This window comes from Megalobrama amblycephala, linkage group LG7 (genome assembly GCF_018812025.1).
Source record: "Megalobrama amblycephala isolate DHTTF-2021 linkage group LG7, ASM1881202v1, whole genome shotgun sequence".
NCBI lineage: Eukaryota > Metazoa > Chordata > Actinopteri > Cypriniformes > Xenocyprididae > Megalobrama > Megalobrama amblycephala.
The window spans coordinates 27841417-27866737 of NC_063050.1; the positions used below are offsets into that span (position 1 = coordinate 27841417).

General features: G+C 35.9%; 2 protein-coding genes across 3 annotated transcripts; one reads left to right on the plus strand and one right to left on the minus strand.

Annotated features, from left to right (window-relative positions):
* The first annotated feature begins 1378 nt into the window (after window positions 1–1378).
* On the plus strand, window positions 1379–20902 carry slc43a1b (solute carrier family 43 member 1b). Of its 2 annotated transcripts, none has more exons than XM_048196865.1 (15): window positions 1379–1642; window positions 8150–8307; window positions 8419–8605; window positions 10191–10246; window positions 10478–10554; window positions 13512–13604; window positions 13756–13889; window positions 15137–15276; window positions 15367–15513; window positions 15769–15804; window positions 16611–16743; window positions 16829–16958; window positions 18631–18704; window positions 19125–19248; window positions 19392–20902. In XM_048196865.1, exons 2-15 carry the CDS (start codon window positions 8154–8156, stop codon window positions 19578–19580), a joined length of 1674 nt encoding a protein of 557 aa, XP_048052822.1. In that variant the 5' UTR covers window positions 1379–1642; window positions 8150–8153; the 3' UTR covers window positions 19581–20902. The 2 variants fall into 2 exon arrangements, with proteins under 2 accessions (XP_048052822.1, XP_048052821.1); XM_048196864.1 differs by having other exon boundaries at window positions 1380–1642; window positions 15364–15513.
* On the minus strand, window positions 20884–25220 carry med19b (mediator complex subunit 19b). The gene is made up of 6 exons (XM_048196895.1): window positions 24735–25220; window positions 22685–22807; window positions 22401–22534; window positions 22159–22255; window positions 21980–22074; window positions 20884–21278 (listed from the first exon to the last, which is right to left on the minus strand). The coding sequence occupies exons 1-6, from the start codon at window positions 24940–24942 to the stop codon at window positions 21210–21212; spliced, it is 726 nt and encodes a 241-aa protein (XP_048052852.1). The 5' UTR covers window positions 24943–25220; the 3' UTR covers window positions 20884–21209.
* Between the last annotated feature and the right edge of the window lie 101 nt (window positions 25221–25321).

Here is a 25321-nt window from a genome sequence, read left to right on the forward strand (position 1 = left end):
ACACTGCCAACACACATTTATGTCCAAACACCAGGCAAAAGTGAATTTTGCATAATAGGTCCCCTTTAAAAAGAATCGGCAGCCTGACACGCACGTGAACTGATCCTCTCCTCCGCTTTAATACCAGTTACAGCGCTAAATAAACATGAATGAACATCTAAAGGTATGTTAAAAGATACAGAACAACTTACCAACATCCATATCATGTCTTGGGTAATAAGACGGTTATAAAAAAGTTAGTAAACAAACAAACAAACATAACGTCACATTTACCTCAGAACAAACATATTCAGTGACCATAAACTCGTTAGTCAGCTAGAAAAAATAACTCTAGAGAGAGGTATTTAGCTAAATATATGCACCATATTACATATTATCATTTTTAATGTTCTTCAATAGCCTATATAATGCATGTTTGAATAAATCTGTCAAGTTGACAGCCACCATTTTAAATGTTTATTTAAAAAACGAATTGGAGTATATATAATTTTAAAGTTAGTAAGCCTGTTATAACTTTATTATTATAAAAAATTCTTTAAGTGTAATTTAAGTTTGCATACAAATTGGTTAATTTAACCTTCAATAGTAATGTAGTACCAACTGATTCCCATTATACAGCATTAGTTTTTTTTTTCTTGAGAAAAATTTGCCATGTACTGTATTTGATAAACATATCCAAAATAACTGATATTGACTTGAATTGCAAGCTTGTGAATCCAAATGCATAACTATGATGACAGATTGGCAGGAAATGGTGCAAAACAGGGAGATATTGTGACATACTGATAAGCCTCATCTTTCCATTGTTAATAATAGTTGCAACTTGCACTTTTAAATGTGCATTGAAAATTGCCATCTGATAAACATATGATGCAGGGACCATATAACATCTAAGGCTATGTAGATATTAAATGGATGAGTTGGATGGTGATTGACACTAAACAGTAGGAAATCAGTCCAGAGTCTCTTCAGCTGTAAATGTCATTGGCTTTTAAAGTCTTGTGTTGTTTATAATAAATTGAATGTTGATAACACACACATAAGCAGTCTTTCAGAATGCTCTCAATTACATGTAGCCTATCAGATGCATATGCATTAGTGAGTATGGTGGTGTTTATGGAGTGTCGCTCTGGGATGGGTGAGTATGAGGCTGGGTGGGAAAACCCCCCGGAACACGCTCGCTGGGGCCCCCTCCCCTCACGGAGATTTGCCTAGGGCCCCCAATAACCCAAACACGCCACTGGTAATTTCATTTAGAAGACTCACCACAGCCAACTAACCAAAGTTTCGGCGGTCATGGCCACACGAGGGCGCCGCTGACACTGTGAGTGATCTTACAGGCGTCTACACTAACAATCAGTCTAGTGTGCTCTCTCGGAAACATCCATAAATTGAGTTTTCGTTTTGAAAGGTGGGGAGGAGGGTCAATGCCGGGAGCCATTTATAGAAAAAAAGAGCAGGGAGAGAGAAAGAGCATACAAAACTTGACATATCCTTTTTAGTTTGTACAAACGTGCAAGTACAACCTGGAGTGCACGAAGAGAAAAACGCAAAATTATAGCACCACGGTTGGGAAAGGATAGCAACACTGAAGAAAACCAGACACATGCCATTGCTATAAATAACAGTACATAAGACATTGGTAAGTTTACTCTCTCTAAGCTTCCAAGATTTTGGAAACTTGTTTTAAGAGCCAAGTTGATAAATCAATGCTCAGTTTTTGCAAACCACTTAAAAAAAAATAATTGTAAATACATTACTGACAACATTTTTTTCTCATTGTCAGTTAATTTTCCTAAGATGTGCGTACTTTTGTGGGATAAAACACGTACTTTGTAAATGTCAAAATTGACTGTTATCTTATTGCTTTTTGATCTTGAATTGTGCATTTATATTTTAGTAATCAGATTGTTTTGTGTCGTGCGTATTCTCATTTTATTATATTTATTGTAAATAGCATGTTACACAATCCAGTGCAAGAATGAAAAATACAGTATAGTGTATTAATGATGACCTATTACAACTGATATAGGTAATTATCAGTCTCAAGTGCGCGCGTTGTTTTTTCCTTTAGGAAACTGAAGTGCGCACGCGGCACTTCCAGTGAGCTGCTGAGCACGCGGTAGCAACTGTAGCCAGTGTGAAGGAAACAGCTGTTTGTGTGTGTGTTTGTGTGTGTGTGTGTGTGTGTGTGTGTGTGTGTGTTGAGTTGAGTTGAGCGTCATTATTTTGTGTGGTCCTGAACTAGTAAACCCATTATAAAGTTTTTTGTAAGTTTTCTGTAATTGGTAGGTTTGGAGGTAGGGTGGGGGATAGAATATACAGTTTGTACAGTATAAAAACTCTATGGTTCTATGAAAAGAATAACAGTCTATGAAAAGTCCCCATAAAAGAAACCCAACGTGTGTGTGTGTGTGTGTGTGTTGAGTTGAGCTTCATTACTTACTTTGGAAATCTGCTTTTGACCTTTTGAAACTCAGTTCATCTTGTCTTCTTGAGTGGAAGTATTTCATCATAGATCATCCCTTAACAAAAATATGTTTTAAGAATTACGTTATGAAAACAGTATTTCTGAATGTTCTCTAAACGTTTAAGAAGTCCAAAAGAGGATTTTTTAATGTTTTAAATCTTTTTTTTCTTGGTTATGCAAAGTTAAGGGAACATTTCATTTGATCATTGTGCAAACATTATGGAAACATAAAATGTTACTTTAAAACGTTCTCTGAACATTCTGAAACAAGCTGTAACATTTAAAAAATATTAGATGAACATCCAACTAAAAGAATTCAGAAAACTTTCCATATATAAATAATGTTTTTGTGCTAATGTTTTGAGAACATTATTAAAGACCAGATAACTTTGAATGAACATTGTTAACTTTACTTGGAAGAACATTTGTTCATAACTGAGAGAACGTTGACACAATGTTATTTAAAGTTCTGAGAACAATCCCTGCTGGGGTTGCATAATTAGTTAAACTTTTTAATTGTCAATTAGGTAAACACTTTTGTATGGAGCCCCTAAAAGGACATGGTGATGGAAAAATATGAGATGGGAGGCAAAATATACGTCAATGCTTTTGCATTTGCTCGCAAAGAATTAAAAGTTTTGCGAGTGGACGCAAAGTTTCTCATATTTTATAGTTAGCATTGCTGTCCTGTACAAAAACGTTGTGTTTCATATTTTTAGAAATCCCAGAGCAAGCATGGAAAATCTGAGAAAGCATGGAAAAATTTGGTCTTGGGGTTAAGTTGCACCAGGGAAATAAAAGATTTGTGTTCAAGGTTACAAATTACAAGAATACAGATAAAGTTGTGCTTTTCATCAACACAGTAAGCGAGTCATATGTTGATTCAGTAGCTGATCTGATAGATTCGGTGTGTTTATTCAGTGAAGGATTTGTCAGGCTGATTCAAACCGGTAACTCCTGTGGCCTGTTGCAGTTTGAGATTAGTTTGAGATCTGGATCAGTTTGAGATCGGTGGCCTGTTGCATGAAACTAGTTGAACAAACTCTGAGTTTCAGAGAAGGTTTAGAGTTGACAAATCCAGATAAATCCAGATCAGGATCAGCTGTTGCACAATGCTCGGTGTAAACTTTCTCTGTCAACTCAGGTTTAATCCAGAGTTTGCGATGAACTCTGAAGTGTGTGCACCTGAAAGTGTGACACATGCGGCAAACAGTCAATCACACAGAACGTGCAGAGCGTCCGTTTGATTTACTTCTCGCGAGAGAGCCGCACAATTCTATATTCTTAATTAATTCTAAATTATATGAATGTACTATTATATGAATTATACATAATTAATTCATATAATATAAATATAATAATTAATTAAAGCTGCAAGCAGCGATGAAAGGGCCCTCACACCCGGGCTCACCACCACCCGTTGGCTTTAGGAAAACAGTGAACAGTGGGCGACATGCCTGTAAGCGAGAAAATACAGGAGAATTATGGCAAAGTCATTTCAAAGTGCCACACTTCCTGCTACTAACAGGTGGTGCTTTGACTGTAACTAAATATTGCCATGTTGATGTCTTCAGGCCAGGACTAGTATTGAACGTGAAGTTTGGAGCAGATCGGACATTGTATGCCTGAGTTACAACAACTTCCTGTTTTGTGGCATTAATCGCAAACATTAGCACTCAGCCAAGTGTTGCATGATTTAACGTGTTTCTAGTATGTTTGGTACTTCGTGGCATAATGAAATGTGTTTCTGTGAATGAATTACAGTGTAAAGCATGCCATTTCCTGTTGCCAGCAGGTGGCGCTATGACTAACTGAGGACATATAGATGTCTTTATGCCAGGACCTTTATCACACATGTGAAGTTTGGGGCTGATCAGACACTGTATGCTTGAGTTACAACAACTTTCTGTTTCGTGGCGAAACATCAGACTTTGTCAGGGCGCCATGGACACGCCCTTCAACGTAAAACTCAAGATCTTTGACATTTAACATCTCTAAGGGCTTAAGATTAGACTGACCAAATATGATGTTGATCTGATTAAATCTCTACGAGGAGTTAATCACAGTGTAACTATGACTGTAACTGAATATTGGAATGTAAATGTCTTAAGGTCAGGACTCTAATAAAACATGTGAAGTTTGGGGCAGATCAGACATTGCATACCAGAGTTACAACAACTTCCTGTTTCATGGCGAAACAACGAACTTTGTCAGGCTGCCACGGACACGCCCTTCAGTGAAAAGTCAAGATCTTCGCAATTTAACGTCACAAAGGCCTTTAGATTAGACTGACCAAATATGATGTTGATCTGATTAAAGCTCTAGGAGGAGTTCGTTAAAGTACAACATCTGGAAATGGCAAAAACTGCAAAAATTTTGCAGAGAAAATTCATAATATCTCACTTCCTGTTGGGTTTACAGATTTTGGGCTCTAACATGTGTCTACCGAATTTCATACCTGTACGTGAAACGTAGCGCGAAGGCTGCTTAATTGAAATTTTGTAGGTGGCGCTATCGAGCCATTTTGCCACACTTGATTCTGAAACCCATATAAAGTCGCGCACACACTTAACGATTGTAAGGCCGATTATGAATGTAAATTGATACTTATGACTGATCGCGCTCAAACGCGTCCAGTCAGAGCCAGTTGCTTTCAGTCTGCGATTACAGTCGGTGTTCAAATTCCATGTGTGAGTATATAAATCTGCTTCAGTCGCAGGAAACAATCACTGCGTGTTGAGCATAGTCTTAGAATGTTTTAGCTAGTTGTTACATGTGTGCCCGGCTTAAGCTGTATATTTTCACCACTTCTGACGTGTTTGCAAAGTTTCATGTGTTTTCGAGCACCATCAGTGCTCAGGCCCTAATTAGCAGCAAAAAATGAGCAATTTTCTCTCTAAATGTTTTCAGTATAAACTGATTTAATTTGGAGCGAGAGATACAGGGGGAGTGGCTTTATTGCATCAGATACATGTCACTTTAATCACAGCTGATTGGTCCAGTTTGGGTTTGATCTCTAACTCAGAATAAACCTGCTCCGGAGCAGGTTAGCCGTATAGCACCATGTTACCATAGCAATGAACACCGCTAAAAACCAATCCACCTTCATGAGCCTGAAAAAACAGAGTTTTCTCAAACTAATCTTGAACTTACCTGGGTAGAATCTGAAACCGGCTTTGCGCAACAGGCCACTGGATCAAACCTGAGTTGACTGGGAATGTTTATACCGAGCGTTGTGAGTAGGGCTGGGCGATATATCGCATGCGATTGTCACGCACATTTCGTCAGTAAAGCCGGTTCCCTGATTACCGCTAAATCGCCATCACCTGCTTTCAAATGGAGTGGCATTTAATAGACAGAACCGTATATCACTGACAAGCTACGCAATGTCGTGTTCATTATCGAAGGCGATTCATCTGCGATAATGAACGCGATATTGCATGGCTTGTCAGTGAACTACGGCTCTGTCTATTAAATGCCGCTCCATTTGAAAGCAGGTGATGGCGATTTAGCGGTAATCAGGGAACCGGCTTTACTGACGAAATGCGCGTGACAATCTCATGCAATATATCGCCCAGCCCTAGTTGTGAGACCACTGAACCGGATCTAAACCAGGTTGGATTTATGTGGATTTGTCAATTCTAAACCTACTCTGAAACTCAGAGTTTGTTCAGCTAGCTTCATGCAACAGGCCTCTCAGTTTGTGCACTTGGTGAAGTTCACAAACGTGATTTCGGGAGGAGTGAACCCATCTAATCTTTTAAATAACTGCCAGAGCAAATAAGCAGCTGCTCACCTTGCTCTGACATCAGCTGTTTTGGCATCCCTCCACCTCCCCAACTCCACCAATGTAATTTAGGCATCTCGTTACCATACTCCTCTTCCAAGCACTAGTAGTCCCACTGGGGGGTATATCTAAGCTCGAGTTGAAGCTGCTTCCTCGAGCCCCTTATTAACTTGTGCCCCAAATGAACTCGTGAATTGAATTCAGAACCGCATACTAGCATATTACTACTCTTACTATTTCTGCCATAGAAAGATTTGGTAAACGTAGTACGAGTTGTATAGGCTACTAGTATGCAGTTCCAAATTTAGCAACCGACTCATACTAATAGTCTGAATCAGACTAAACAGGTCACACTTTATGTAGAGAGGTGCCGTAATCACTGCTTGGTTCTGCATTTGTGGTGTTTCATGTCAGAAATATATAGATGCAAATTATGCCATCAGTGAACTTGTTCAGAATTTACTTGACTCATTTTTTTTTTTTTTTTTTTTTACTAAATCAATTGAAATTGCAACTTTTTTGTTTGTAGATACACTATATATCAGTAAAAAGTGCATGTTTGGTTGAGTTATTTTAAAAGTTGCTTTTTCTGTTTGAATGGAACTCAATGGAGGATATATTTTAGTACGCTGAATAAACATTTGTACAGAAACAGTTCATTACTTCAACTGCCTATTCTTCGATATGTCTGCCAATAAATATTCCTTTTGATGTTAACATTTATCACACACACACACACACACACACACACACACACACACACACACAAAAATTGTTTTATAAGATGAATTATAGCATTTCTTTCTTTTTTTTTTCTTTCTTTTTTTTATTGGGTTTTCCAAAATAATCAGCGTAGACAAAAGTGGATAATTGAAACATTAACAGTATACAATATATAGCATTTATTTCTGACATTACTGTTAAAATGATCTGGTTTGGATTTAATGTACAACAGGATCCAAGTTCATAGGAGTGTTACCGCAATGTTTATTCTATGTGTTGGTGAAATCAGATAAGATACTCATGGTGTACCATGAAGGTCTGTGACTATTTCTGGTGTCAGCAGGTCAGGGGGTGTGTGGACATGTGCTCTATGGATAATAAAAATACTTCAGCCTCTTTTATCCATGTGACGAGGACAATTATTAAAAGCTGAGTTCAGAACATAAACAAATATAAATCACATGTAAACTCACAGATTGCAGTGATTTGTGTGACAGACGCTTGAACATCGTCCTAAATCACAATCTGGAAAAAAAAAAAATCCTAAATCTCGTTCCATTTCATTTTGCAATATAGATGTGTGCTGTTCAAGAATGTGCTGAACAAAGAGGGCAAGTACTGACATAAACTTGTAACAGATCTGTTTCTAATGGGCTTCCCCCCCTGAATTCTTCTCATTTCTGCTGTTCACATTCAAGTACTGTATAGTGAATTAACCTTGCTATCCTGAATGAGTGCCGGTTCTTGGTGCGAAAATGTGTCTATTCATACTTGCTTACATTTACATTTGTGGTCTTTAGTACACATTCAGGCATGAATGAGTCTCAGATGCAGGCTGTTTATTTTCATGAATGTTTTGTGTATAAAACTTTGGGCAAGGAGGGTGTAAAAGTGCAGATAACTAAAGACTTGGGCAAAAGTATAAAATGTTTTTGTAAAGTAAATTTGTTCGTCTTGTACAGTATGGTCAAATTCATTTTGTTATGTCTGCTATATGCAAAAATGAAAAGTTTTTACAAATTTAAACTTATGGTATATAATGAAATATTATCTGCTGTCATTTTGTATTTATGAATTAAGAATAATCCTGTTCTGAATGTACTGTATTGAATTGTTGTATTAAAATCATGTAAACTTGATCCTTATTTGTGGTTTCTTTCATTCTGCAGTGCAATGGCTCCGCCACTCTCGCAGGCCTACAGGAGGCGCTGGTGGATGGCTGTCACATCAATCATAGAAAATCTGCTCTTTTCTGCCGTATTGTTGGGTTGGGGTTCCCTCCTTATCATGCTGAAGAACGAGGGCTTCTACTCACACCTGTGTTCAGGTACATGATTAGAACACAGGCAAAGTCTTACTTAAAGTTGCTACTAGCAGTTTTAGGAAACAGCAACATGTAAAGTATTTGACTACCTGATTCTTCTTCTGATACTATTAGGGAATGTCACAGAGGGACACACTAACACGAGTTTAACGGAGCGGGCGGTTTGGCCGAGCTGTATTGAACAGGAGGAGATTCTAAATTTGGGCTTCACGATTGGATCGTTCATCATCAGCGCAGCCACTCTGCCACTAGGTGTCCTGATGGACAAGTTTGGGCCACGTCCAATCAGATTGTTTGGCAGGTAAGAGACATACAGCTATCAGTATAAAACTTGAAAAGTTCCTCAGAACTAATGCTGAATGTTGGCTTGACAAGTCTGGCCTGAAAGATTTTAATGAAGACTTTAAAGGGTTAGTTCACCCAAAAATGAAATTTCTGTCATTAATGACTCACCCTCATGTCGTCCCAAACCCGTAAGACCTTCGTTCATCTTTGGAACACAAATTAAGATATTTTTGTTGAAATCCGAGGGTATCTGAGCCACACATAGGCAGCAACGACATTGCACCTTTTGAGGTCCAGAAAGGTAGTAAAAACATTGTTAAAACCGGCGACGTGACTACAGTGGTTCAACCTTAGGGCCCTATTTTAACGATCTAAACGCAAAGTGTAAAGCGCACGGCGCAGGTGCACTCAGGGCGTGTCCAAATCCACTTTTGCTATTTTAACGATGGAAAAACGGTCCGTGCGCCGGGGCGCATTTTTGAAATGGGTTGTCCCTATTCTCTTAATGAGTAATGGGCGTAACGTTCAATAAACCAATCAGAGTGTCATCTCCCATTCCCTTTAAGAGCGAGATGCGCTCGCGCCATGGCGGATTGCTATTTACATGGCGGAATTTGTTGGCGGAAAAGCTGAACGGTTTTATATTTATGTAGCCTACACAATAATATTCTTTTACACTGTTATCCTTTTGTTTTTAATATTTGGCATGTTTGTGTGATGCGCATCCCTGTGTGTAATAAGCAAAGTCAACGCGCACTGTGGACGCGCCCAGAGGCGCAGTTTCTACCAACGCGCTCTAACAAAAAAATATTGCGCCATCGACTTCAGACTTTAGACCAGGTTTGAGTTGGTCTATGGCGCAGTCTATTTTCAGCTCCTTAAAATAGCAATGCGCCGACAATGCGCCTGAACACACCTCTTTTTAGACCAGCACGCCCATGGGCGCACTAACTGGCGCAAATGCATTTACTAATTTAAGGACGTGGCGCTGAACGGGAAAACGCGAACGGCGCCGGACGCAAACTAGCAAACACACTTGCGCTGCGCCTTGCGTCACATTGCGCCGGGTGTATTATAAGGCCCTTAATGTTATGAAGCGACGAGAATACATTTTGTGCGCAAAAACAAAACAAAAATAACTACTTTATTCAACAAATTCGTCTGTCCTCTGTCATACTGCTACTCTATTTTCATTGCAGAGCTTCAGTGTTTACGTCCGAACGGTGGCTCAGTATTGATGCTGACGCAGGAGCCGGCCAATACTGAGCCTGATGTTTTTGGTACTTTTCTGGACCTCAAAAGGTGCAATGTCATTGCTGCATATGTGTAGATCAGAAATTCATCAGATTTCATCAAAAATATCTTAATTTGTGTTCAGAAGATGAATAAAGGTCTTACGGGTTTGGGACGACATGAGGGTGAGTAATTAATGACAGAAATTTCATTTTTGGGTGAACTAACCCTTTAAGTTTGAAGGTGTTCATCTGTAGCGCATCTGCTGCATATGAACATGATATTTTATGAATATTCATCACTACTCATGCCCTGTAACCCACATCATGGTCACTTCCTCCAATTCTCTTTTTTAATGACTCTTGTAGTTCGTGTTTTGCATTCTCCATGGCTTTGATTGCAGTCGCATCTTATAATACAAAAGGTCAGTAGTACTGCTTATTTATGCACATTTTATTGTTAAATGAACATTTATAACTTTGAATGAACTATGCAGATTAAAAAAAAAACATACATAGATATATTAAATAAATTATATATATGTGCATTGCATAGTGTATATATTTATATATTTATTTATTGTTAATTAATTAATTCCATGTGTCTATAATTAGTGAATCTGCATTTTTAATGTAAGCATTGTTTCTGCTTACAGTGTTATCAGCTCTAATATTTATTGCTGTCTCCATGAATGGGTTTGGAGGAATCTGTCTAACCTTCACTTCACTAACAGTAAGACACAAATCTTCACACAAATATAAAATACACCATAAAAATAGTCTCATCAACATTTTCACTCAGCTATATAGTGCTTACGTCAGTTCAATTCTTATACTGTATATACCCAAGATATCTATCATAAATAACTATGCAAAGTTGCCATTTGACCTGTTCTATATTCTGAGGTCCTCTTGAATTTTCATATTCTTATTGCCTGAACACTGTTTGTTAGTGGGTGGTGGTCATGTTGACACTTGACTTGTATTGCTTTTAAGTGTGTGTGTGTGTATGTGTGTGTGTGTGTGTGTGTCTATATATACACTACCAGTCAAAAGTTTGAAATAATTAAGACTTTTTAATGTTCTTGTGCTCACCAAAGCTGCATTTATTTGATAAAAAAGTACAGTAAAAACAGCAATATTGTGAAATACTGTATTATTACAATTTAAAATGTTCTATATCTTAATATTTTAATAAAGTTGAATTTTCAGCAGTTAGAACTCCCACATGATGCTTCAGAAATCATTTTAATATGCTGATTTAGTTTTACTGATTAATATTTTTGTGTAAACCCTGATACATTTTTTTTCAGGATTCTTTGATGAATAGAAAGTTCAAAAGAACAGCGTTTATTTGAAATAGAAACCTTTGTAACATTATGTGTCTTTACTGTCACTTTTGATCAATTTAATGTATCCTTGCTGAATAAAAGTTTCCACAAAAACTTTTATCACAGTTTCCACAAAAATATTAAGCAGCACAACTGTTTCAGCATATTAGACTGACTGACTGAAGGATCATTCAAAAAATCAAAATCATGTGACACTGAATACTGAAATAATGATGCTGAAAATTCAGCTTTGCCATTACAGGAATAAATGACATTTAAACTATTTTCAGTAAATTGTAATATTTCACAATATTACTCTTTTACTGTATTTTCAAATAATCAGAAAATAGTTGGTAAGCATAAGAGACTGTGTAAGTGGAAGTATGAAGCTTTTTTGACTACACTTACTTTAAATGGCTGTTAAACATATGAATACTGCTCCTCATAACACGCAATCAAAACACATATTTGTTATATTTCTTGTTCTGCATGTAAGATCTGCCCTTGCATATCTTTTGCTGATCGCTTCAGTGCTGCACATGTTTTCCATCCCCTCTTTCTACATTTTGGCATGCTGGTCAGCCAATCACAGCACAGATCAGCCTTCACGCCCTCAACTCCGCCAAGCCCACCTTCTCCCAGCACCGCACACATTAACATGCACTGTCCTTGCTTTCTCTCACGTGTCCGTTTCTCTCTCACGCATTTGTGTCCCTTTATTTTTACACTACCTAAAACAACTGTGCAAAACAAATCTTCTGTTATCTACCATATATAAATGGACCATAAATTTATTATTAGAATGAATCTAGATTATATTTCGTAATTCACCTAATGTATGTGGGTATTTGTACTTAATGTCAACCCAAAATTCACAACCCATTTCCATAATCCAATATAGTTCCAAGTACAACAGCATATTCAACAAAGCAATAATTGATTTAATTCACCTGGATTGGAGAATGAAAAGAGTTTGTTTCTTGATAGTTTTGTAAAACTGTGCTTGACTTGTAAATGTGCCAGATGATTTGCCAATTAGATCATTTTGTCTTATAGACATGCAAACATTGCCACAATGTTCCCTTTTTAGCTTATCAACTGCACTGAACTATTCCACCCACCTCTTTTTGTCCCATATCTTCTCTCTGTGTGTGTCTGTGATCTTTGTGTATTTACTGCTGGAATGTCCTGGCTGTCAAATTTTATAGTTCCATGCTGACACACACACACACACACACACACACACACACACACACACACACACACACACACGCGCATCCTGAATTTAACTGAATCATGTTCAATTAATATGAGGTCATATGTATAATATAAACAATCTAGCAAAATGCTGTTTAAATAGTTTTAGATGGAGTATAGCGAGCCACACTGAAGGACATGTCAGCTTCCTGAAAGAATTTCATTTCAACGGCCTATTTATATGCTAAAATTTAAGAGCTGGTAATGAACTGTTTCTCATTGACAGCCTCTTGCCATACCACTTGTTTGTGTTTGTGTCACTTTGAATAGGGTTATTTGACTCTGTGTTTGTGTTCTGTTTGTGTGTGTGTGTTTATGTGATTGGAGTGCTAGAGCTTTGTTGGCACAGGAGCACAGGAATATACTTGGGTCAGCAATTTATTATGGCTGTTGCTACCTGTTCTTCATAATACCCACAATGCTTAGCGAGTCAAAAAATTTAGAGAAGTTTTGATTTAAATTAAGAAAGAAAGAAAGATGGACAGAATGGTTGATAAATAACAAATGGCTGCAACATGTGCAGAAACATATATGCCAGATATTTTATTTAATCATTCTTGTGTACACATGTATTTATTTATTTATAATTACATATTAAATAATTATATTATAATAATAATAATAAATACAATAATATAAAAATATGTATTTACTAAATTTACTACATATAATTATATACATACATACATATGTTGTATAATATATGTACCAATTATATTTAACTATTAAATACATAAAATAAGATACATTTATTTATTTAATGTACTACATATAATAATATATTAAATATATTTACATACAATAAGTTTCTTTAAATAATAGGATAAATTGCAAAGCATATAAATAATTTTTTATGTATTTGTCATCATCAAATTTTTGTATTACTTGTATAAACAGTAGCAAACACCCACATAAATATTTGAAATCTTGAGAAGGTACAGAGAGGTGCTGTTCTGTGTCTGAAAGGCTGTAACTGTCTTTACATGTGTAGCTGCAGGCTATTTCAAACTTCTAGCTCATAATGCTCTCTAGTGGCAATAGACAAACATTACAGTTTGAACACATTCATTTATGATTCTCTCTTCTTGATTGATTTTCTCAGTTGCCAAATATGTTTGGAAATGTGCGCTCGACGATTCTTTCTCTCATGATTGGCTCGTATGCGTCCTCTGCTGTCACCTTCCCAGGAGTCAAGGTAGAGTTTTTTTTGTTTTGTTTTTTAATGAACAAAAACACCAACACTTTAAACAACAGAAATACAAAGTATCGAGGCATTATGCTCAAAGACTTATCTCCTGCAACACAGCATTTGAACCAACATTTCCTCTCTCTGTCTTGTCCTTTAGCTGATCTATGATATGGAAGTACCGTTTTCTGTGATCTTCTGGGTATGGGCAGGGCTTGCCGGCCTCGTCTTCCTCAACTGCTTTTTTAATTGGCCAGGAGAATCTTTTCCTGCCCCTGAGGACATCAGATACATGTCAGTACTTGTCAAATACATACACTATATGGCTAAATTATTTTAACAGTTTAATTTCATTTATATTAGGGGTGTAACAATACCCTCATGTCCCAACCCTTTAACGCGTACGATCACACCGGTGTGATTAGAACGTTCAGCGCATCACGTGATCAACTGCCAAATTCAAATGTGCGTGCGCGCTTTGGCTGGCGCTAAACCAGAGACGGACGCGCGCAGCGCTTTTCATATATTACATGCAGTGTTTTCAACCAAATACTGTTTATTTTAGGTTTCATACATTTAAATACACATGAGTACTAACAAAACAATATATTAAGAGTTTGTAAAATACACAATGATGTCTATAGAAGCGGAAATAACAACCCTTTCCATTATAATTAGACGACACGTTTAATTCATATCAGATACACATTGTGAAAGTAACTTTAAAGCTTACTCTATTCTTCCACAGTTCACTGGCTCACTTACTTTCATGTATTTCGGGAGAAGTGGATAAATTCACGGGTTGTAAATCCAACAGATCCGACTCTCTGTGCGGCGAAAACTAACATGGCGGCGTCCATAGCGCATATGGCTCAAATAACGCGATCATTATAAAGGTGTAAAACACATCCACTTGCACATATTTGGCAATCGGAATATTAGATATTTCATGCTATAGTTAACAAATTTGTGAATATTTTGGATAAAAAAGGAAAAATTAAATGAATGCAGATCATCATTCATACAGTGCTGCGGTGTGTCACGTAACAAGCGATGACACGTCACCATGGAAACCATAAAGTGATACGTTCTAAATAACGGTCGCCTTAAAAAACTCACGCTGGGGGGTCAGCCAGAATATTTTAAATTTACGTGCGAAAGGGTTAAAATAATGTAGGCCATTTTTTACTGGCAACATGAGACATTTGGCATTATCAGGACCACAAATATTACCCATTGCATTATTATACATTACATTCAACATTATATATATAGTGTAGTATTGACACTAAAACTCTGTAGACCTTTTGAATTTTTTTCCTCACACAGTAATTTTCATTTTAGCTGAACTATACACAATACATATTGTCATATTGTCGAATTAAGCATCACAACCGTTTTCAACATTGATAAGAAATGTTTCTTAAAGACCAAATCAGTAAATTAGAATGAGAACAGAAGAATATCTATATGTTACACAAGATATACACCAATTATTGTGTCTATTATTGTAAAATTCTCTGTTTCTTTTAATTTCATAGTACAATGGACAAGTTGAGAGGTGAAGCAGAGGACCATAAGATGACTGACACTCATGTGACTCTTAAAGAGCAAGAGCTGACCAAAAAACAACCTTCTACTGATGAAGCACCCAGCGATGGAACCGTAGAAGAGAACCAGGGTAAGTCCACAAACACACCATCTACAAAAATGACAAAGAATTATGAAATTGATAATAATCCTTATGTGATCAATGTTTGTGAGACAGCAGGATCCCCTCCCTTTCGTCGTTCTGTGTGCTCACCTATTTTCCTGTGGAGTATCATCACCATGGCGATGACCCAGCTCCGTATCATTTTTTTCATGGGTGCCATGAACAAGATGGTGGAGTTCCTGGTTACCCATGGTGACCCTAACCGTGAGCATCAGCTAAATATCTAAATCATTTGTTTTCATGAAATTGAAAAATGTGAAATAAAAAAAATATGCTCATTTAAATGTGTTTATGCAACTTTGCTCAAGAACAGATGGGTAAATGTAATTAGCAAAAGCTTACAGACTTTATGCTATAGTTTTGCAGAAGCATGTGGTTTGTGGGTGGGTGTTTGTAAGTGGGTAGTAAACATAGTTTTATATTGCACTATTTTCCACCGCCTGTTTGTGTCTGTTTTAGCCTCTGAGGAGTTGGAGAAGGAGGCAGAGGACCAAGGTAAGAAAAATCATGCTATTTTCACCTAACCAATGTATGTTTCTTTTGGTTTTGGAACAAACAGTGGCCCTACAAAGTATTTGGACACTTACGAAGTTACGACACACTTATTGTTTGAGTGATATTACACTAGATAACAAAATATCAAACCAGATAGCAGTTATTTTTGAAGGACACTTTTTAAGTGAGACATTTCACACACAAAAAAATGTTTTTTGACCTTGATACCAGTTGGTTAAAGTTCTGAGAGAAGATCTAGTATCATTTATTTGGTTTAATACATTGATATAATGCAATGTATCAGTAAAAGTATCAGAGTACAGAGAGAGTAAAGTGAGGACATTTTGGCCGGTCCTCAATTTCTGAGAGCACTTTAAAGGCCTGTTTGAGGGTCAAGACTTGGTTTTAGGGATAAGGTTTTAGTTAGGTTAAGTGTAGGTTTAGGGTAATGGCTCAGTTTACGCACTTTGTTGTGAGGAGTTGGGTTAAGGTAAAGAGCTAGAGATTGCATTGTGTCAATGAATGTCCTCACAAAGATGTGTGTGTGTGGGGGTAAAATGTCCCCACAAAGAATGCAATATCTGAAATCCTTGTTCTTGCAGGGACATTTTTGGGCCCCATGAGGAAAACAGCTTTTAAATCATACTAAGTAAGGTTTTTTGAAAATGTAAAAATGCAGAAAGTTTTCTGTGATGGGTAGGTTTAGGGGTAGGTGGTAGAATATACAGTTTGTACAGTATAAAAAACATTATGTCTACAGAAAGTCCCCATAAAATATGAAAACTCAATGTGTGTGTATGTTATAGTGAGTCTCTACTCGTCCATCTTTGGCACTCTTCAGCTGCTCTGCCTGATGTCCTGTCCTCTGATTGGCTACATCATGGACTGGAGAATGAAGGAGTGTGAGGACGTGGTGAATTCAGCCGAGGGAGAAAAAAGGTGAAGGTGGAGAAAGAGTGAAATATTGAATTACTGTGATATGTCAGTGATATGGTTACATTTTCCCTTTCATCGTATTTTTCAGTCCATCTGGGCCTCCAAAGAGGGACAGAAAGATCCAAAAACTCACCAACGCCATCAGAGCTTTCATCTTTACTAATATACTGCTAGTCGTCTTCGGCATCATCTCCCTCATAGACAATCTACCCATACAGGTTAGATACAATGTCACAAATGCACTTATTTGTTTAGAAATGTTATTTATTTTATATTAATATTATGTAATTACTTTATTTAATTATTTTATACATGTTGTTTAATTATTTTATATAATTTATATAACCAGAAGAATGTTATTTAATTATATTTTTGTTAGATCAAAATCTCAATAATAGGTAGAATATTTGTAGTCAATGGAAAAATCCCAAAACACAGAGAAAGTCAAAAAGTGAAGCCCAAGAAATAAGAAATTATTTATAATTATTTTATTTATAATATATAATTTATATAATCATATCTAATTTAATTTTTATATTCATATAGAACTTTACACTCATATATTATATATAGTTTTATTTTGGACCCCGGATTTTCAGTGTGGTCTATGATTTTCTTGACCTTGCTGTGTTTATGCTGCAAAACAAACATTTTCATCAGCTTCTCAATGTGGTAACTACGGAAGAGGATTAGGGTCAAGCAATAATAAAAAAATAAAACAATCTCAAGATTAAAGTTGTTAAATTTCGAGAAAAATCTCGTTAAATTTCAAGTAAAAAGTCGAGATAAAATGTTGAGAATAAAGTCATTAAATTACAAGAACAAATTCGTTAAATTATGAGAAAAATGTCGTTAAATTTCGAGAAAAAAGTCGAGATAAAATGTTGAGAATAAACTCATTAAATTACGAGAAAAAAGTCGAGATAAAATGTTGAGAATAAACTCATTAAATTACGAGAAAAAAGTCGAGATAAAATGTTGAGAATAAACTCATTAAATTACGAGAACAAATTCGTTAAATTATGAGAAAATGTCGTTAAATTTTGAGAAAAAAGTCGAGATAAAATGTTGAGAATAAACTCATTAAATTTCGAGAAAAAAGTTGAGATAAAATGTTGAGAATAAACTCATTAAATTACGAGAACAAATTCGTTAAATTATGAGAAAAATGTCGTTAAATTTCGAGAAAAAAGTCGAGATAAAATGTTGAGAATAAACTCATTAAATTACGAGAAAAAAGTCGAGATAAAATGTTGAGAATAAACTCATTAAATTACGAGAAAAAAGTCGAGATAAAATGTTGAGAATAAACTCATTAAATTTCGAGAAAAAAGTCGAGATAAATTGTTGAGAATAAACTCATTAAATTACGAGAACAAATTCGTTAAATTATGAGAAAATGTCGTTAAATTTTGAGAAAAAAGTCTAGATAAAATGTTGAGAATAAACTCATTACATTTCGAGAAAAAAGTTGAGATAAAATGTTGAGAATAAACTCATTAAATTACGAGAACAAATTCGTTAAATTATGAGAAAAATGTCGTTAAATTTCAAGAAAAAAGTTGAGATAAAATGTTGAGAATAAAGTCATTAAATTACGAGAAAAAAGTCGTTAAATTACGAGAAAAAAGTCGAGATAAAATGTTGAGAATAAACTCATTAAATTACGAGAATAAAGTCGTTAAATTATGAGAACAAATTCGTAATTTAACGACTTTATTCTCATAATTTAACGGCTTTATTTTATCTTGACTTTTTTCTCGAAATTTAACAAGTTTTTTCTCAAAATTTAACAACTTTACTCTCGAGATGGTTTTATTTTTTTATTATTGCTTGGCCCTAATCCTCTTCCGTAGATAACGGTATTTGTCTTTTTTCTTTCTGTTTCAGGTGGTGTCTTTTGTTCTTCACACTGCAGTTCGAGGTTTTATTCACTCCTGCTGTGGTGGGCTCTATGCTGCTGTGTGAGTTTTACTTATCAAAATCCACTTGATTTTATGTTTATTTATTTATTTATTTATTTTTGAGCTGCTTAAAAGGTGAAACTACATGAACACAGCAAGCAACAATGAAGATTTGGCTAATAATTCCAGCTAAAAAGCAGAAATGAAGGAAATTAATCATTTGAATCAGTGTTAATTTAGTATCACTGATATACTAGTATAATAGTTTTTGTTAAAATTTTGAATTAGATTTATTTATTTTCATTTTAATTTGTTCATTTTTTTGTAATTTTGTTATTTTTAGGTTTATTTTATTTTATTTCTAGTACTTGAACTTAAGCTAAACGAAAATTAGAAATGCTGCCTTGGCGACTAGCTGAAATGGCTCAGTACTTTGGATATTTGCTGTTTTATCTTCAAGCTGTTTATTTGTGTATTTAGATACCCAACCAATCACTTTGGCACTCTGACGGGCATGCAGTCCATGATCAGTGCTGTGTTTGCCCTCCTACAACAACCACTCTTCATGTGGATGGTGGGACCATTGAAGGGTGATCCTTACTGGGTGAGACAAACATTGTTGAGTGTAATAAACCATTCATGTGCATGGTAAATGTGTGTGTGTGTGTATATATAAATATATATAGGAGTTTCACAGCATTAAGATTTTGGACAAAGTACCAAACATGACACTTTTTGAATCAACAGATCAACTTGGGCCTGCTTCTGTTCTCATTGGTTGGATTCTTGCTGCCAGGATACCTCTTCTACCATCGGAGACAACTTATAAAGGAGAAGGCAGCGCGTGATAGTCTGTCGATGAGGCAGTCAGCGCAGGAGAGCGTCAGCCTCAACCAAACAAATGATTCTTCATATAAAACCAACGGGAACGCCTGAGCTGGAGAACATTTATTATTGAGATGAATGTGAATTATAGACCTGATTTATGACAGTTATTGTTCCATTGCACTTTAGAAACTGAATTATCGGGCTTCCTGTTCAGTCCCTGTAGAGGCTTGACAAATATAAAATAGTGTTACAAAAATCAAGCGAACGTGCTATTTAAATTATCAGTCAAGGCTTTGACTGTGTGACTGAGCAGGATGTATTTTCAAGGCTTTTATTATCACTTGCTCTACGTTGTTGACTTGTAGAGCAAACTGACAGACAAAACGAAAGGATGCCACACCGATTGTTAACATTAAAAGATATTCATCTATCTTAAAAGTCTCACCATCACAACCACATTTACAGTGTTTTTGTGGTTGTACCAGAGATAAAAAACATTATGCTAGGGCATAAAATATGTAGTGTGGCTGTTTCATTATTATTACATTGACACTTTGAAATGTCCAGTAAAATGGTAGTAAAACAAGGAGGGGTTAAATGTCACCAAAAGCACCTAAACTTCCTTCCACGAAGCACTTCCTGCCTCACCAATTTTGTTCAAAATTCAAAATCTGCTTTTTAATATTTGTTCACAGTGTTATTGTGCATAATCTATCAGTGCATGTTATACCAAAGACAATCATTTAGTTTAATAATCTTTCTGAAAAACTTGATCCAACTTGCTGAGATACTTTTGAAGGGAAACTCGACCTTCAGTCTCCACGTCTCGTTCAAAAAGCCTCCTCGAACGTCTGTCAGAGGTTTCACAATTGACTGTAAACTCATATTCTACAATGATATGATCATCAGTATGTATGTGCAGGTCACAGACATATTCAAACTCACTAGTATGAATAGTCACTATTTTTTAAATGATGTTTGTCATTTAGTGGAATTTTGCTGTACTTCATCTCCCATCAAGACTCAGGGCAGGTAAATGAAGCAGGGTTTCATGTAACACTCACTTTACCTTGACATGGATCATTTTAACTTTAAGCCTGTGGTCTCAAGTAGATCTTTTCATTGTAGGTTCTCAATAGATTTTTTTGCCTTCCCACTTTGACTAAACGTGACGGACATTCTGCTTTATGTGACGACTGGTAAATACACACGAGTATTTTTATTGCAGATGGTGGTTTTGCACTATGTTATTTGTTTCAAAAGTACTGTTCTGTATGTTACGGAGCTGTAATCATGTTCTCAAAGTTTCAGTGATTCTAGTGATTTTTCAACATAATGGTGCTTGCATTGATTGTGCTCATGACTGTAAATATGCCTGAAGTTGGGGAAAAAAATCAAATAAATACAAAGATTTTGTCACAAATCAGCCAGTTTCTTGGCTGACTGTGTTTTATTTGTAAAAAAGGTTTTTAAAAAAGTTGAATGAAAAATGTTCCATTATTCATCACTCTCATAAATAGATACAGAGGCACTTAGACACTTACAAATGTAACATTTGATGGGTACCAGGTGTTCTGGTACCCAGTACATTACGTAACGATATACTCTGACACATATATACACACAAATCTGTAACTGCAACATTAAATCTGTGACATACCATAAAGGCCCAGTTTTCCAGCTTGTGCTTCACTTTAACGCCTTTAATTCCTGGGTTTTCTGCCACTGAGGCAGTTCTTATCTCAAACTGCTGCTGCTGCTGGGCTGAGCTCCAGTCATGCCTGGGTGATCAGGACTATGGCGATTCTGAAAACAGACAAACATCATAATTATAATATATTATTATTACAAATAATAATAATAGAAATTATATTGTATACAATTTTTGTATTTATTTGAAGATAGCAGGTGTACTATTGATCATAATTAAATGAGTGTATTAACAAATCAAAAACTTACAAAAGTTGAGGCTCTTAATTTATTTATTTTATTTTTTTCAAAGAATTTAATACTTTGATTCAGGAAGAACTCATTTGATCAAAAGTGACAGTAAAGTCATTTTTAATGTTAAAAAAGATTTCTATTTCAAATAAATGCCATTCTGGTGAACATTCTATTGATCAAAATTTATCATGCTTTCCACAAAAAAAAAAAAAAAAAAAAAAAAATTAAGAATCTGTTTTCAACATTTATAATAATAAGAAATGTTTCTTGAGCATCAAATCAGCATATCAGAATGATTTCTGAAGGATCATGTGACACTGAAGACTGGAGTAATGAAGCTGAAAATTTAGCTTTGTCATTAAAAAAATGTTAATATATTTAAATGGAAAGCAGTTATTCAAAACTAATAATATTTCACAATATTACTGTATTTTTTATCAATTAAATGCAGCCTTGAAGACCTCAAAATTCAAAAACCCCTAAACTTTTGAATGTAAAACTCCTATAAAAAAGGTCCATTTGTAATGTGTTTTCATGTAAAGATTATAACAACTCCAACAAACCTTCTTTTTCTTCTTATCTTTCTTCTTTTTCTTTCTGTCTGGGTCATCGTCCTTCTTTTTCTTCTTCTTCTTATGGTCTGAATCTGATGGAGTTTCTGTAGTAAAGTGAGATTGACAGTCAAAATGTAACATGTTCATGTTCATCTCATCTTGTTTGTGTGTTTGTTTGTGACAGTCACCTGGTGGTAAAGGATCCTGAGGCCGATGATGTTTATGTTTGTGTTTGTTCTTCTTCTTCGGCGGTTGAATGTGCATCAGTCTGTATTGCTCTGGCAACTTTGGCAGGAGAGAGAGAGTCACATAAATCATGCATGCAAACAAACAGCAATATATGACTGACCCACAATAATGCCCCCCTAAATGCAAAGGGAGTCCTTCTTTTGTCTCTCTCATACACACACACACACACACACACACTTACAGGGCCAGTGTGTAGCCTGAAGCCGGTGAGCATGACCCCGGTTAGAGGACTGAAAGAGTTGTTGCACACTGGCGGCTTCTCAATGAGAGAGCGCAGAGAGCTGTTGTCCTGAATGCCTGGGCTGTCAATCATACCTGGAGAACAGAAGGATAAAAAAAAAAACTATGTAAGCTTAACCCAGGCCCAGAGTTGTTATAGGTAAAGTCAAGTGTATACTGTTTATTTTTCCTCACTGGAATATTTTCCTAGAACTGCTCTAGAATCGTGAAAGTATGCATACGCACCAGGAAGCTCTGGAAGAAAATTACTGAGTTTCTCCTTCACCTTCTTTCCACAGAACTTGTTGTAAGCGTGCTCCAGGTTGTAGTGTGTGATGAGATTAGTGTGTCCCGTCAGTTCATTCTCCACTGTCAAAAAGATATGAGGGGGTTAAGAGGTTCAAAAATGCAATCAAAACTCTGTTGACTTTAAATTTTCCCATTGCCATTACAGAATTTACTCTGGTAACTGGTAACAAAATACCCTAGATCAGTAGTTCTCGACTTTTTTGTCTTCAAAGCTGATTCTCTGGTACATCTGCTGTAATGACAAAGTTTTGTTTTCAAAATAGATTAAGTGCCTAAAACAATCATAATTAAAATAATTCCAGAAGTTTTAAGTGCTGAATGTTCTTCGGGGTTCTACGGAGCCCCTAAAGGGACATAGTCATGGAAAAAATGAGATGGGAGGAAAATTATATATTTCAAAGTTTTGCATTCTTTGCAAGCAAATGTTCTCTGGGAAACGCAAAAAAATTGTGAGAGAATGCAAAAGCTCTGACAAATAATTTTTCCTCCCATCTCATTTTTTTCATTCATCATGTCCCTTTAGGGGCTCCGCAGGGTTCCAACACTTTTAACCAATGAATTTACATGACTTTTCCAGTCGTTTGAGATTGACTGGATAAGGGATTTTAAGGAAAATGATTTTTAAAAATATTTTTACCTACAATTTCTACTTGATAAAATATTCTACAACTTTTAACTAAGGAATGGTAACTTTTAACTAGGAATGGTACATAATGTATATTCACTATAAAAATGGCATTTTAGATTATATTAATTTACATGACTTTTACTTTTAAAGGATTAGTTCACTTTCAAATTAAATTATCCAAACAGTTGAAGGTCAAAATTAGTTTCAGTGCAGCTTCTAAGCGTTCTACATGATACCAGACAAGGAATAAGGGTCTTATCTAGAGAAACCATCACTCATTTCCAATTTTTTTTTTTAAATTTGATACATTTTAACCATAAATGCTCATCTTGAATTAGCTAACTAACTGTTATATACTTGCACTAGCATATTGTATATGAGGGCAGTAATACACTTAGCAGTGTCTACACTGCTGGAATTCTAATAGAAAAGAAGAAGAGAGCTAGTTCAAGATGAGCATTTATGGTTAAAATGTATCAAATTTTAATAAAAATTTTTTTTTAAAAAAATGGGATCGTGTAGAACGCTTTGAAGCTGCACTGAAACTGTAATTTTGACCTTCAGCCGTTTGGAGGCCACTGAAGTCCACTATAAGGAGAATAATCCTGGAATGTTTTCATCAAAAACCTTAATTTCTTTTCGACTGATGAAAGAAAGACATGAACATCTTGGATGACATGGGGGTGAGTAAATTATCAGGAAATTTCAATTTGAAAGTGAACTAATCCTTCAAAATGAGGCTTCCTCATATATTCAGTTTTTTCATGTTTTTCGAGGGAATCCTGGTTCTTTGTAGAAAAAACAAAGAGTTGTTCAAGGCTTAATTATAATAAGAAATATATTGATTTTTGTTGTTTTAAAGCTTGCTTTGTCTTATTTGAAGTCATCTTGAGGCCCTCTAGTGGGCCTCAGACCCCTGGTTGAGAACCACTGATCTAGACACAGTGACTAATGCTACTACAACAAAACCATAACAAATTAATATGTTATATATGTGAATTCTCTCAGCTGCTAACTATTGTTATCAGGATGTTTTTAGTAAGGGTCTAACATGACATGTCAAACATAAGTACTGTATGGTATTTTCATAATTCATATCATCACTGTGCATACTTGTTGACGGTATTAATAACAGTGAAGGTATTATTCGCACACAGGTAACTATAGTACTATAATGGTACAGTACCTAAACGTACCACCAATGTTATTTGGTACCAAGATGTTCTTTGAAGTACTTTGTGAATACCCTGACACACGAATACGATAGTCATTCAGTACTGGTAATCATACAATCACTGACACAGTACTTTAAATATTACTACGAAATCAATACATTAAAAACACAAAAGAGGCGCTCACTGGGTAGTTCTCGCAGCAGGTAGAAGGGCTCGTTCATCGCGGAGGGTTTTCTGATCTGACCCCCTTCATCCACCATCTGATGCGAGAAGCACATCGGGCCCATGTTTTGGGGTACCTGAGGTTTCCCAGATCCAAAGCCCAGCGCAGACGCTCCTACTGGACCCTGGGAATCAGGCTGACCATACAGCGAGGAGAAGATTTCTGTCATGTTGACAAAACTACCCCAACGACGTTATTACTGTGTGGACGTTTGAATGAGTTTTACTATTGCTGTGAACGTCCCTGACGTTCTGTTGACAATTACTTCCGGTTGTTCTTGTACCTTGGGGAAATTTACCGTAATTTATCAAGTACGTACATTGTCGTATTATGTCCAGTTCATACATTCGACTAGATAAACTCATAATTTGTCCTAAAATGCATTATAGTGTTTAATACTGCACTTTAATTGCATAAATAATTATGAACGAGGAGATAAACAATTAACGTGTGTGTCAGTGACGCATGTTAAAATAGTCGTTCGACGATTGTTTATTACGGTAAACGCCACATATACTTCCGCTTGTCCTTCCCTTTATGTGACATCA

Bases quoted from the DNA above. Each gene is read 5' to 3' on its own strand.
- slc43a1b (XM_048196864.1), top strand. From the start codon at position 8,154: ATGGCTCCGCCACTCTCGCAGGCCTACAGGAGGCGCTGGTGGATGGCT. The intron at 10,247-10,477 runs GTCAGTAGTACT...TTCTGCTTACAG, and splicing joins CGCATCTTATAATACAAAAG to TGTTATCAGCTCTAATATTT. The intron at 15,277-15,363 runs GTAAGTCCACAA...TTTGTGAGACAG, and splicing joins AACCGTAGAAGAGAACCAGG to CAGGATCCCCTCCCTTTCGT.
- med19b (XM_048196895.1), bottom strand. From the start codon at position 24,942: ATGACAGAAATCTTCTCCTCGCTGTATGGTCAGCCTGATTCCCAGGGT. The intron at 22,808-24,734 runs GTGAGCGCCTCT...TCTTTTTGACAG, and splicing joins CCTGCTGCGAGAACTACCCA to TGGAGAATGAACTGACGGGA. The intron at 22,256-22,400 runs GTAAGTGTGTGT...CTCCTGCCAAAG, and splicing joins TCAGGCTACACACTGGCCCT to TTGCCAGAGCAATACAGACT.